Genomic DNA, 14,619 nt, shown 5'->3' with positions numbered 1-14,619 from the left:
GTCAAGATAAGGTTTGCTCACTACGTAGAATGAAACATAAACAAAATAACAAGCGGCAGCAGCCTCCTCCTCCCCTCCCCTCTCCATAGAGTTCCTAAAGGCTGTTGGATTGCTATATAATAAAACAGGATTCGAAAAGCAACCTCATAGGAATTGAAGGATGGCCTGAATTCCTTTGAAAACGCGTCAGGTGACCGCACCGATGACATCATCGTTGCGATAATATTGTTACATACATTCGTCTGCGCTGAATCTACACGTTATCATTGATATTAATGGAGTACATTTACAGCATGCAGTAAATAGAGGTGAGCCGATCTTGAGATTTCAGGATCGATTTTAAAATCCGATGTCCGATCATTTTCCATCCGAACCCGATGGTGAAATTTGCTCGATAGTCTTTTCCGATCCCGATTGCAGTAAACTATAGCACTTGTTAGTATAGAAACCTCACTTGTATAACTAGGACAATGTATACTGTACTGGGGTAACGTGATACATAGTATAGGCCTTTGGAGTGTACCGTCCCTTTAAGCAGGATTGTTACGAGCAGAACATTAAGTCAGCAATTAGCCTGTAACGTTCCTGAATTTGCTGTAAATGACTTCCCAGCTGCCGCGGAGCCAAATTTCCAGGGAGAGTCCAGTGTCCAGATGTTGTCTGTTTCCCCAATGTCTGTGACCTCTGACCTGGGTGCTGCGGCGAGGTCTCTGAAGTACGCGGTAATGCATGCTTAGCACGACCCCTAGGAGGGATTTAATATTCTCACAATCTGCCGTCGCCAGATTCACCGAAATCCCTTGTGTATATCCAGAAATAAAACTCTGCTCATGTCATTAAACAATTAACCGGAACAGAATGGCGGCCTCGCGGTTTATAGAAATGATGGCGATCGAGGACATGAAATAGTGACCAGGCCCCGCAGACCAGACATACGTGGGAATATATCAGCTCTACATCATCAGTCTGAACTTGGCTGTAATATGTAGATAACTGCTGGATGAGCAGCTATTCCCCGGGACTGTCCATGTACATGCATCCATAGGTGAGCCTGTACGTGTGCTAAGTAGGGATATGGCAGTAAGTCGCAACCAGACACCTCTAGTGTGAGGACAAAATGATCCACCATATTACATCCAAGAGCCAAGAGCTTCTTCCTTCTCCTGACACCTAATGTTTCGGGGAGTCGCCGGGTCTCCATATTCATTAGAGGGTGAGCTGGTCCTGATGACATTAGGGGGAGCGGGGGAGGGCGGGGGAGGGACTGACGTCATCTGTTATGTGAGACCACCATTAGATTTGGGATAAAGCTGTTATTACATGGTGAAACTATCTATTCTATCTATCTATCTATCTATCTATCTCCTATCTATCTATCTATCTATCTATCTATCTATCTATCTATCTATCTCCTATCTATCTATCTATCTATCTATCTATCTATCTATCTATCTATCTCTTTGTATAAAGTTTCTATCTGTTTTAATGGCTGTATAGCAGAGCTGAGTGACACAGGGTTGTATCTAGTTTTACCTCCACCAGGGGCAAAGATTCAGCTTAATACCCTAGCCCTGGCTGTAAATCCCCTGGTCAGAGCAAAGTGACTTGGTGATGCCCCCTGACATCTAGTACCTGGGTAATATGGGAGCGTTGCATCTCCTATAATACATGTTTAGCAGAGCTGAATAGATAGATGGATGGATAGGAGATAGATAGATAGATAGATAGATAGATAGATAGATAGATAGGAGATAGATAGATAGATAGATAGATAGATAGATAGATAGATAGGAGATAGATAGATAGATAGATAGATAGATAGATAGGAGATAGATAGATAGATAGAGAGAGAGAGAGAGATAGATAGATAGATAGATATGAGTAGAAGGAGGCAGCTGAGACGCTCTCACTATATAACAGTATTCAGCAGGTACCGTTCACACTAACACAGATTTTTCTTACTTACCTTCATTTTGAGCGTTTGTAAAGTAAATCTTTCTGAGTATTTTCTATGGACACTCTATCACTTATCACTTCTAATATTTTCTATTACAAAATACACAAGACGTATATGATTAAACATGAATCTAAAATGATGCTTTAAGTATCTGGTTCAGTCAGTTCCTTCTGTGCAGATGAATGAGAAGACGTCCAATGAATCTTAAAGGATTAGCAGAATCTTCAGGAGGAGTCTAATAATGGGACACGACAGCGGATTGTTGTTCACAATGACAATTGTATTCGCCGACTCCATCCAGAAATCTTGGCCGCTTCGGATTGACTCACCAGTCACGGAGCTGTGAAATTTGTAGAAACATGAACTTTGTCAAGTCGATTTGCTCATCTCTTGTAAGATTGATTGTGCGCTAGGACGGAGTCTGACAGCTCAAATGATCATTTTCTTATTCTCTTCATATTCCGAGGAGACGCCTCAGATTCACATCCGCTCTGTTCACACTCATCCTTCTTAATACAGTTTTCTACAATAAATGCCTGTCTTAAGGGTTATTTCTTAGAATGGTCTCGGTGTTAATATCACTACTTAGAGAGAACTTGTCAGCATTGTAATGTATATCAGGGTCTTTTGTGTTCTAAGTAGTCCATGGTGGATCCAGAGACTAGAAATAGCTTTCAAGAAGAGATTGCTCCATGGGCCACCACTGACTCTTATGTAATGCCAGTATATAGTAGCTCGGTGCTATACAGTCTCTCCAGGTGTCCTATAGAGGATACCTATATACTTGACCTACCATATCGTGCACTGGGGCAACTGAACCCTCATTCTCCTGAATGGTGGGGGTTCCAGGGGTCGGTCACTCACTAATATGTAAGTTATGTCCTATCCTGTAGATGGGGGACCTGAAATAACTAGAACCCCCCTTTAAAGGGAAACTCAATGTGTTACTCTCATGAGATAATCTCTATAGCAATGGAGAGGATTCAGGATTAAGTCTCAGAATGGGTCAACAATTGGTCATTTCTTCTGTGTAGAAATGGGACAGGGGGTAGAGACCATTGGGAACGAAGTAAAGTAAGAATTGAAATAAAAAATAAAATTTTCAACCCATTCTGAGACTGTATAGAATGTTTTTTTTAAGGAGGGAGATGGAGCTGCAGTATCTCTCAGTGTGCATGCTGTGAGAGGGAGGAGGGAGCTGCCGGAAGAGCATCTGATTAGTTCATTGTGCTCAGTTCAACACTCACATTAAGCTATAGTCAAGCCTAGATTTTCAGGTTTTAAATAGACATTGGTTTGGAGATTTCTGAGCAGGGGCCTTAAGTCTTCGGTATTTTAATGATCTGTACTATTTAAAGGGATTTTCCAGTAGTGGTCATAGCAGACTACCGCTCTATTCAGTACCCCAGTCCTTGTCATTGACATATCTTATAGCTGAACATACCGATACATGGAAAGTTATAAAATATCACAAGTTCCTCTGAATGGTTCCCGCATTGTGGGAACGTTCTGCTTATTGGTTTTTGCCTCTTCGTTCTCTCGGGGATTTTATCAATTTGGCAAGCGATGATTATTAGAAAAGTAATCCTAAGTAAACAACATGTAGAGATGGATTGTCAGATTGAACCAGTCTGGATGGAAAACTCAGCCAACAGAACACACGAACCTCTAACACGAGAGCAATTCATATGAAGTGACTGGCAGCACAATACAGATGGAGGAGACTTCAGTGCTACGCTGAATTATACTGTTATGTTTTATTATTTTTAATATTCATACAAACCCTCAGCCACACAAAAACCCATGAAAATATGGAAATATCTTCTTATAACTAGTACATACTATCCAATGGGAAGGTGGAGAACCAATAGTACAAAATTCAGATTACACGTCTATAGAAGTCTATGGATTTCTTAGAAGGAGCTTAGAAGCTTTCCCGATGTGTCTATGGATGACCAGCTTTTCGAAATAACACAATCTCATGAACGTGCTACGTTGTGTGTCTATCTGTGGCCACCCAATGGTTGTGTTGTGAGTTGCAGCCTACCAAGGGCTTTGCTAGCCTGTTGCAAAAAATGTCACCATTTTGTGTTCACATTTGAAAAAAAGATGATTGGGCAAACATATGTGTCTATCCTTGCCTTGCCTACGGTCTGGAAATGTCTAGAAGAAAATGAGCAGCTTTTTGTGATATGTTATCACAAAGCAATATGCTACCTATCCTATATATGTCTATTTGTGGCCATCTAGGGGTTGTGAAGGGTACTGCAGCCTGATAAGTGAATAGCATGCTGTACATTGAATTTGTTTAACGAGTAATTGGAGTTCTTTGCCCAGGATTTGGAGCATGCTCAGTGGTGGCCCGGGCTGGTGTGACACTCTCCAATGCGTGGCGCTCTGTTGTCCAATCATGTCTCACCATGTGAGTGAGTGACATCACCAATCAAACTAAGGGTGGATGCATCCGTAAGCCCCTCCGAAATCATCTTTCCCATACTGGTCATAACAAAAAAAAATTGCAAAAACTATGAAAATAAAAAAACTGCCCTCGTCCCAAAATCCGTCCTCGGCAGGCACAGACGAGAGCGCTCTTAAACTATATGATTGATATTCTCAGCTATGGTAACTTAATAAAATATTAGTGCTTCTATAAATCATCAAAGGGGGGACGCGGATTGTCACATTTTGGAAGAAATCCCGAGCACAATCCACCGTTCTATAGTTTCACCTCTCAGAGCCATAACTAAAGATTTATAAAACCCGGAGGCGATCTAATCCTTCTCCTCGCCGCCCTCCCTCCGTTCGCTGTGGTTTTAATGCTTGCCATAATGACTCCTCCTTGGGATATGAACACAAGCCAGAGCGTAATACACACTATTACAGACAATTTAAAAAAAAAAATCAAAAAATCCTGCTTAAAGGCGAGTCCCGGCGCACTCGGCTTCCATGCGGAATGGCTGGCGGTAATGGCCTATTTGATTCTAATGCCTCTCTACATATTTATGAGGAGCTCATTTGCGATGTCATTTGATATTTTTCATACAATCAGTAGACGGAGCGCCATGATGAAGATGCCGGTGCACACGGCGCCCAACGTGGGGCTCATACATTACCATATGATTTGGAGAACGATGTCGGGCTTTTCGCTGTGTCATTCCACCTTCTGCAGATGTAATGGACCAGTAAATGAGGGGGGGGGGGGGGATTGTAGGGGATTGCTAGTCTGCAGCATCTGGACCCACGTCCCTTTATCATAATATTGCCAAATGATCGAAACGTAGGCTTGGAAATGAATTCAGCAAAATGCAAGTGTTCCTGCCTTGTGCACTGCATGTTGAACACCTGGACGCAGCAGAGTTGACTTTGTCATGTAAGTCTTTTGCCTATTATGAGGTTCGCATTAGTGTTTTTCCAAAAAATGTATTCGCTTATAAAGGGGCTACCTATGGAAACCCCTGGACTTCAGAGACTATAATGGGGTCCACTAGGTTTACAGCCCGAAATCGTTGGAGAGAAAAGTTCTGCTCTGCATATTTGAAGCGGAGAGCCCCCGTATGGTCAATGAACGCTGATGTGACCACAGCCTTAAATAGGTTTTATGGTATTAGATAAACATGGCTGCTTTCTTCTCAGTGCAACTCCTGTCCATGGCTTGTCTGGTATTGCACCTTAACTCCATTGAAGTGTATGGTGTTGTGCTGCAGTACTGTGTATAACCTTGGTACAGGTGTGGCACTATGGGGGTTAGTCAGCCCCTCTTCTAAGAGTCCCACCAACAATGACCTGTGACCTGTGCTCCTGTAAGCCACCTCCTGCCCTACAAAGTGCGGGAATGGCCCTTATATGAGAAGCATCTCCTTCCTTCAGTAGATGGGGTGACGTCTGGCGCCAAGCAGGTACAACCTTTCCTAAAGAGCAACTTATGGACACAACTTAGTTCTGCCTATAAGGAATCATTGTGCAATCCCATTCCCAAAATTTCCAGAACACCAACTGCGATGTCCTGCCCCTATTAAAGCAACATGAGCAGATATAAAGCCCGTCATCTTGCACAGTACAAGGACGCCATTACTCAGTATGCTAACAGGGGTTTAACCCTTCTCGGTGCATCTGTTATATGTATAGGTTCGCACCATCCTACAGTTCCCGCTTCGGCAGGCCTGGCCCTATATACATCATCTAAAGCCCTGACATGTAATACTGCAGTGTCAGTCTGGCTGCCGCTTCCTTTTCCATAAAAACAGTTCACAGGGGGGTTTCAGAAGCCAGGCAGATGGCGAGTCGCTGAATACGGGGCCAACTTCATTAGAGAGAATGGTCTTCATTAGACAATCCCTTTAACTACTTAGAATTAAAGGTGATGTGTGACATTAGGAATACATGGCTGCTTTTTTCTTTAGAACAGCGCCTCTCTTAGGTACAGTCCGTATTTGGTATTACAACCGGATTGAGGATGCTTTGTGGGACTTTAATAATGATGAATTTAGGATTGGCCACCAAAATGAAAATCCTTTAAGAGAGGTTGACCTGTGATACATACTACAAATTTGCCAGGACAGTCCCTAATTTTCAATAACAGTCCCAGGAACTGGGACAGAAAAGGGAACATGGCATAGAAATCTCCACCCCCGAAGTGGACAGACCCAGTTGGGTGAGAGATGGGGCCAAGGGCAAGGCTAGGGTGGAATTTATCTAAAGAAACTGATACATTGTGTCCTTGTATCCTGCACTAGGCACAACCAGTCTATTAGCTTTGCATGGAGTGCCCCTTTAAATAAAAGCCAGATACCCAAAGTGGACCTTCAATTCTAAAACAACTTCTCATAAATGAATAGTATAGGTGAATATAAGAAACTTAAAGAAATCTATTCCCTTCTCCACTTATTGAGCTGTTTTCCTCCTTCATCTCTTCCTTTAGACTCGTATCTCTAGTAGTACTCGTATCTGTATCCAGTCTTAAGTTATTGCCTCATTCTCTATGGTGATAGAGCATTATCTTACTAGATATAGAAGAATCAAGGGAGCTACTTAGTATAGCTGCATGCATGTCTTATCCTCCCCTCCCCTCTCCATAGACTTCTATGTTAGACCTAACTCAGCCTGCTAATAGGAGAACAAAGCATGTTTCTTTATTAAGATCTATTACAAAGTTTCTTACATTCACCTGCACTATTCATTGATGTAAACATATTATATCATCGGAGGTCCACTTTAAGATTCTTAGGCTTTAGGTCTTCAGAGAATAGTCGGAGTCATTTCTTACTGCACTTTGGGTCAGCCCTATCCAAGTAGAAGGCAATGAATAATTTTCAGATGAGACACATTGCATAAGGCAGAAATGGAAGTTATTAAGTTAAGCAAACGATTGTGTAATTCTGATTATTGCGACTTCGGATGGATTTCTTCCTGGAGACATCTGCCGCATACAAGTAAATATCTAATTATAGGCTAATTGTTTGCAATGTACATAAATTACGGCCTGGGAAACGTAAGAGAAAAGCTGCCTACTCCACTTTCTTATGATCCATATGTTCAAGATTTTGCATAGTCTTCCAAAATGGAAATTCTAGTGATAAATTCACAGAATTGGATCATCAAAATGTCACTCTTGAAAGTGACACGCTGACAGCCTTCGTAAAAATACAGAATTTGCATTGTAAAAGCAGCATAAAGGAGACGGGCGATGAGGGAACCTCTGAAAATCCTCTTCTGCTTTGATGAGGTGCGGTTAACGGCCAAAAAGGGCGACCGAGACGCAACGTTCGTGCAGCGGCAAACGGAACCAACGTGAAAGACAACGCAGTTGCTATCAAATGTTAAAGATTAAGGGTTGCAAAATTTTATGGGTAAAACATCACGGTCAACATTTGAGACTGTCCCCAAAAAATTCCAAAAAGAGTGAATACAAAAATAGTCCATGACTGTGCAGAATTTTTTCCGAAAATGTGACCAGCAAAAAGTATCATTTTTGTGATACTCTGTCAGGAGTTTCTTAATTCTATACATGTCCCTATGTGGCCATCTGGTGGTTGGGATGTGAATTACAGTCTGTTGATGGTTTTCCTAGCATGTCATGAAATTGTATTGAATTTGTATAGTGAGAAATCGAAAACTTTAACAAAATTTAGGGGAAGGGAATGCTGGATACATCTGTACAATCTGATTCTACTTATTTACACGGGGTTAAATTCAACAATTTCGGCCTTTCTTAGAATTTTCCTAAGGCCAGCAGAATATAGCCATCAGCATGTATACGGACAGTACTGGTTAGCTCCTGCTGTCACCGATACATTGTTACAGGTGCCCGGCAGTCCATTAGTCACTAATAATCTCCTGTCACTATGTAATTATGGCTTTTAATTTGCAGATAATAGATGAAGAAGACACACAGTTCATGAGCAACTGCCCCGTAGCCGTCACAGAAAGCACTCCGAGGCGAAGAACGCGGATACAAGTATTCTGGACAGCGCCCCCTATCGGTACCGGCTGTGTCATACTCAAGTGAGTACTAAGCTATAAACTGTATGACTATCATATGCAACAGCTCAACTACGTTAAATTGAAATTTGTTATTTTTTTTGAATTTACTCAAATATTTTTGGAAATTTTTTTTGTTTCTCTGCTGAGGATGAAATCTAGTCATGGCCAATAACATGAGAGATATAGACCATGGACCTAGAGATGGGTGAACCTCACGAGATTTATTTCAGGTGTGAGGTTAGACCCTGAAGTATAATAACAAACTCAGCTTACCTCTTCTGGGCTACCTTGTGGTGTCCAATGGCTTCCAGCAGTCCCCAACTGTCCTCTTCCCGGGACCACCATGAGGATGACCAGGAGAGGTGAGGCAGGGTGAGAAAAATCCACCTTATGTATCTGATCTGCAGATTGAAGGGATACTCGAGCATAACTGGACTGTACCAATGTGACGCCAGATAAGTAGATGGTACATCCCTTGACTTAGATCTTTTTAGACTTCTAAGGAGGACCAGTCTATTCTTCTCCCGTCTTAGCTAAACGAGACTTGTGTGTTAGCTGGAGAGATTTCATTAGACTATTCGTTCCCATCGATACAAGTCATGGCCGGGGTAAATTTTGCGGTTGCAACGGAGATGAGCTTTAGCTCTTCTCACTTTTTAGGACAATTTTTGGATGGGGACATAGCTTTGACGGAGACCTATGAGCCTTAGGCCAGGCCTAGCACCCATTAGGGATCTGTCAGGCACAATGGCATGTACAGTCCTATGAAAAAGTTTGGGCACCCCTATTAATCTTAATCATTTTTAGTTCTAAATATTTTGGTGTTTGCAACAGCCATTTCAGTTTGATATATCTAATAACTGATGGACACAGTAATATTTCAGGATTGAAATGAGGTTTATTGTACTAACAGAAAATGCGCAATATGCATTAAACCAAAATTTAACCGGTGCAAAAGTATGGGCACCTCAACAGAAAAGTGACATTAATATTTAGTACATCCTCCTTTTGCAAAGATAACAGCCTCTAGTCGCTTCCTGTAGCTTTTAATCAGTTCCTGGATCCTGGATAAAGGTATTTTGGACCATTTCTTTCTACAAAACAATTCATGTTCAGTTAAGTTTGATGGTGGCCGAGCATGGACAGCCCGCTCTCAAATGATCTGAAAACAAAGATTGTTCAACATAGTTGTTCAGCGGAAGGATACAAAACGTTGTCTCAGAGATTTAACCTGTCAGTTTCCACTGTGAGGAACATAGTAAGGAAATGGAAGACCACAGGGACAGTTCTTGTTAAGCCCAGAAGTGGCAGGCCAAGAAAAATATCAGAAAGGCAGAGAAGAAGAATAGTGAGAACAGTCAAGGACAATCCACAGACCACCTCCAAAGAGCTGCAGCATCATCTTGCTGCAGATGGTGTCACTGTGCATCGGTCAACTATACAGCGCACTTTGCACAAATAGAAGCTGTATGGGAGAGTGATGAGAAAGAAGCCGTTTCTGCACGTACGCCACAAATAGAGTTGCCTGAGGTATGAAAAAGCACATTTGGAGAAGCCAGCTTCATTTTGGAAACAAAAATTGAGTTGTTTGGTTATAAAAAAAAGGCGTTATGCATGGCGTCCAAAAAGAAACAGCATTCCAAGAAAAACACATGCTACCCACTGTAAAATTTGGTGGAGGTTCCATCATGCTTTGGGGCTGTGTGGCCAATGCCGGCATCGGGAATCTTGTTAAAGTTGAGAGTCGCATGGATTCCACTCAGTATCAGCAGATTCTTGAGAATAATGTTCAAGAATCAGTGACGAAGTTGAAGTTACGCTGGGGATGGATATTTCAGCAAGACAATGATCCAAAACACCGCTCCAAATCAACTCAGGCATTCATGTAGAGGAACAATGAGAATGTTCTGGAATGGCCATCCCAGTCCCCAGACCTGAATATCATTGAACATCTGTGGGATGATTTGAAGCGGGCTGTCCATGCTCGGCGACCATCTAACTTAACTGAACTTGAATTGTTTGTCCAAAATACCTTTATCCAGGATCCAGGAACTGATTAAAAGCTACAGGAAGCGACTAGAGGCAAAAGGAGGATCTACTAAATATTAATGTCACTTTTCTGTTGAGGTGCCCATACTTTTGCACCGGTCAAATTTTGGTTTAATGCATATTGCACATTTTCTGTTAGTACAATAAACCTCATTTCAATCCTGAAATATTACTGTGTCCATCAGTTATTAGATATATCAAACTGAAATGGCTGTTGCAAATACCAAAATATTTAGAACTAAAAATGATTAAGATTAATAGGGGTGCCCAAACTTTTTCATAGGACTGTATTTGTGTTGTTGTGGAGGAGGAACGAGCAAACTTTTTGAGAATGCTGCCTAAACTAGAGAGACACTGGCTGACCCCAGGGAGAACCATCACCAAACTTCAGCTCGAGCCCAATGGTTGGCAAGTTCGTGTCTCCATTTTATGGAAGATTGTTGTTTATTGGTCATTTGCCCAACTTTAGTGAGTTGTTGCCCCATTGCTCATTGTCTCCTGAGTCCACATTGAGGGCAACCATCATCAGACAGGAGACATATTACAGAGAGTGTCCTGGAGGGAACCACTACCACCATCATCCACACTGTAGACCTCCCCATCACCATTACACCGTAGATGTGGCCATGACCATGGCCGTGACCATGACTGTGACAATGTCCAGGGCCATGACCATGACTGTGACCATGACCATGCCCGTGGTAAAGACTGTGACCATGATCATGGCAGCGGTCATGATCATGACTATGACTGTGTCCATGACTGAGACCACGTCCATGACTGTGACCATGACCATGACTGTGACCATGACCAATGCACACAATTATGGAAACACTGTAGCTAAATGTTCTACATCAATTCTGTTGTTTCCATTGGGAGTTACGTAAACAACATAGAGCACCACCGCTCATCACCATAGTGGTCAGGAACCGAACCAACAGCCTCAGAATACAGAATTTTTTAATGTACTGCATGTTTCCCTAAAGACAATAGATTCTACATCAATTTGACATGAAACTAATCATGGCCGCCGTGCCTGGTCTCCAGATGTTCAGCTGAGATCCATCCTCTGTTCATTTTGCACTTACTTGTTAGCACAACCATTTGTTTTGTGTGGGCCCCTAGAATTAATAGTACATGTTTATACATGCACGCTATAAAACCTTACACAGGCACCGTCTCTCCACCCGTCTCTCTTGCCTTAAGCAAATGCAAACCACTGCTAATGTACGAGTCAGACAGCTGGATGGCATTTCCCGGTTTGGAGCAGCTGTCTCCATGAGCCTGCTTTATTTCACAAACAGATGTTTAATGCGACTTCGCTGATATTGTCAGATATGCCGAGAACAGAGAAGAGAAATAATCAGAATATTCATGATTGCTCCTCTTTTAGAATCGTAAATCAAAGTGACAAATGACAACATCAAAAGTCCTTTGTTGTTGCCGTTTGGCTGCATTCTCGGTAATTTCTTCCACGTGGTTGACAATTTGCATGTCTACCGATGGCCAGAGAGAAGTTTTCTAACTGGGACTAAATAGAATTTAGAATTAGAATTTCTCTCTGATTTTGAAACAAAGTTTTTATTTGAATGGAGTCGAAATGTTCACTTCACAAAATGGTAACATGAAACTTTTTGGAGGGGAAGTTTGGCATCCATGGCATCAAAAGTGAAGGGTTAAAGGGCTCGTTGAGGGCTGAAGGTTTATAATGGTCATAGGAAAGAGGGAATAGTAACTTCACTGGGTCCCGTTGCTCCTGATCCAAAGCTTTCCAAGTCTTCTGGTGGTCTCTACTTCTTGGGTCCCGATGGCACGTAGGAAATGGTCCTTGTCCCATCTCTGGCTGAGGTGGACTCACCCTTTGGTCAGAGATTGCCTACGCAGGATGTACTGGGTGGAAAGAGGGTCCAGGAAGTGGAGACTGGCAGGAGATATGGGCATGGATGAAAGGAGAACTGCTCAGGATCCATGGGGAAATTTTCGGTATGTGAGTAAGCAAGTTGGACACAAGTTCTTCTTTGCTCCAGTCAAGGCTTACCATTCATGCCATCAATTATGGTGATATTTGAGTAATATTAGACAGCCTATAAGGCCTCATGACGATTTTTAGTCTAGGTTCTACAGAGTAACTTGGAGAGGGATTTGAGGCAGTCTTCCACTTTCACGCCATTCCTCTCCAAATCCTCCGTTTAAGGTTTGCTCGCTAGAACTAGACGTCCCTTCACAGTCTCCCATAGATGGCACATTCCAACCAGAATTTGGAGATGATTTTGAGGCGGAATTACGCCGTGGGAACTTACTCTTAGGGGTGCAGAAGTTGTAGTTGTACCAAGTCAAAGATGTATCTTCCATCTTGGCATTAACCTCAGTAATGTAAAGCTTATGCGCTGCCACTTCATTGTTGAGTACACAACAGACAGTGGCGCATGCACAATAGATCTCTGAGGTGAGTCCCAAGAGTGACAAGCAAGCGCCAGGTCCTGAACACATAGCGCATGCGTAGGATTTTTATTGCACATCAGATAATGTTCGGGAACCCCGAAGCCACCAATGAACACCAAAGGGAAGCCATTTGTTGGGGGGTTAGTGACCAAAGCCTTGAAACTCAGCTCTGATTGGACAATGTATGGACACATCCCATATAATAACACCCAGCTGTCCAAGGATGTCTACATTGTAGGAGGAACGGCATAGCACAGAGTTCTAAGAAAAGATGCAGCAGAATTGTTATTTCTTGTGGGAATATTTCCGAAAATAGACATGTCAGAAGAAGTGACAAGTTCTCTGTAAAGGAAAGTGGCTCTCTATTCCGAATAATGGGGATGGGTCAGTCCTAAGTGGCGTCCCCTCCCCCCTAATAGGTACCTGTCTTTATAAGACAGCTCCTGTAAAATACTTTTCAACATGTTTCGAGGAATATTTTAATTTGTTGTCAAGGCAATTCTGTGTTAGCCAGTGAGGAATCGAGGTCGATCCCCGCACAAAGCTTTAGTTACGCCATGTAATTATCCAATAGAATTTTCAGATATTTGATGGCTACAATGTAACGACCCACAATGGATGTGGAAACACTACAAATTACACTGATCGGATGATTGTGTCATGGAGCTGAATGCTATACTTGTTGTGGAATGGTTCTTAGTGGGAAGAAAGAAGTCGCCGCACCCCGTAATTATCCTGAATGTAATCACCTAATGGATAGAGAGATTATTAGCACAGGTACGGAGAATAATTAGCATCTTTTCAGAATCATCCTAAGAAAATATAATTACCATAAAATTACTTTTCAGTGGGAATTATAACATGCGCTAGGAAACGTTTAAGGCCCATGAGTTCATGGTATGGAGTATCACTCATTAGACTGTTGTACGTCATTAGACAGGTGCACGACAGCGACATCGCAACGCCGCGGAGAGATGAAATGATCCTACAGAATCCACAGCTGGCACCTGGGAGACGTCTGTATAGGATGGGGCATCTGTGTCTATGGATAGCACCAGGGGCGTAGCTATAGGTGGTGAAGAGGAACCAAAATGCCCAGTATTATAGTGGTGGGTGGGGGCTATATTAAAGGGGTTATCCCATGACGCAAAAACATCATAACCATCCCACCGTACATTCAGCCTGAGCATGTCCGGTGGTGAATGGTGCTCTCATTCATTTCAATGGTAGCACCGGAGAAAAATGACAAACAACCTATATAATGGTATTGGGCCCGGAAAAACATCAACACATACATACTATAACTGAGGTCCAAAGTACCCTTCAAGATTATGTGAAGAAAAATCGAGTCCCAGTGGCTTCCTTCTACCCTACGTGCTGACTTATGATGCTTCCATGGACCATACGGCTCCTCAGAGCTGTAATCATGTGTGTAACTAGGGTCGACCAGGCCCCAACACCCATGTGGTACAGCGCCCACTTTACTGGCCCCTACATGGCACCACGTCCACTTCACTGGCAGCTACATAGTACAGACCCCCCTTTTCTTTGCCCCACATGATACAGTGCACTGGTCCCCATATGGTACAGTGCCCCCTTTACTGGTCCTGACATGGTACAGTGCCTATTTCACTGGCCCTGACATGGTACATCCCACCATTTGCTCGCCCCTACATGGTACCATGCCCACT

The 14,619-nt window shown here is 42.6% G+C and overlaps 1 protein-coding gene across 1 annotated transcript in view; it reads left to right on the top strand.

The window, feature by feature from the left end:
- The window catches only part of SPON1 (spondin 1), a 169,023-nt gene that overhangs the window by 31,800 nt on the left and 122,604 nt on the right, over positions 1-14,619 (top strand). Inside the window, exon 3 of the mRNA XM_075280902.1 lies at positions 8,325-8,458. Coding sequence (XP_075137003.1) covers positions 8,325-8,458 — 134 coding nt within the window. The remainder of the gene's footprint in view (positions 1-8,324; positions 8,459-14,619) is intronic.

Source organism: Leptodactylus fuscus, chromosome 7, assembly GCF_031893055.1.
Source record: "Leptodactylus fuscus isolate aLepFus1 chromosome 7, aLepFus1.hap2, whole genome shotgun sequence".
NCBI lineage: Eukaryota > Metazoa > Chordata > Amphibia > Anura > Leptodactylidae > Leptodactylus > Leptodactylus fuscus.
The sequence above is the reverse complement of the archived record's forward strand: the minus strand, read 5'-3'. Positions and strand labels throughout refer to the sequence as shown.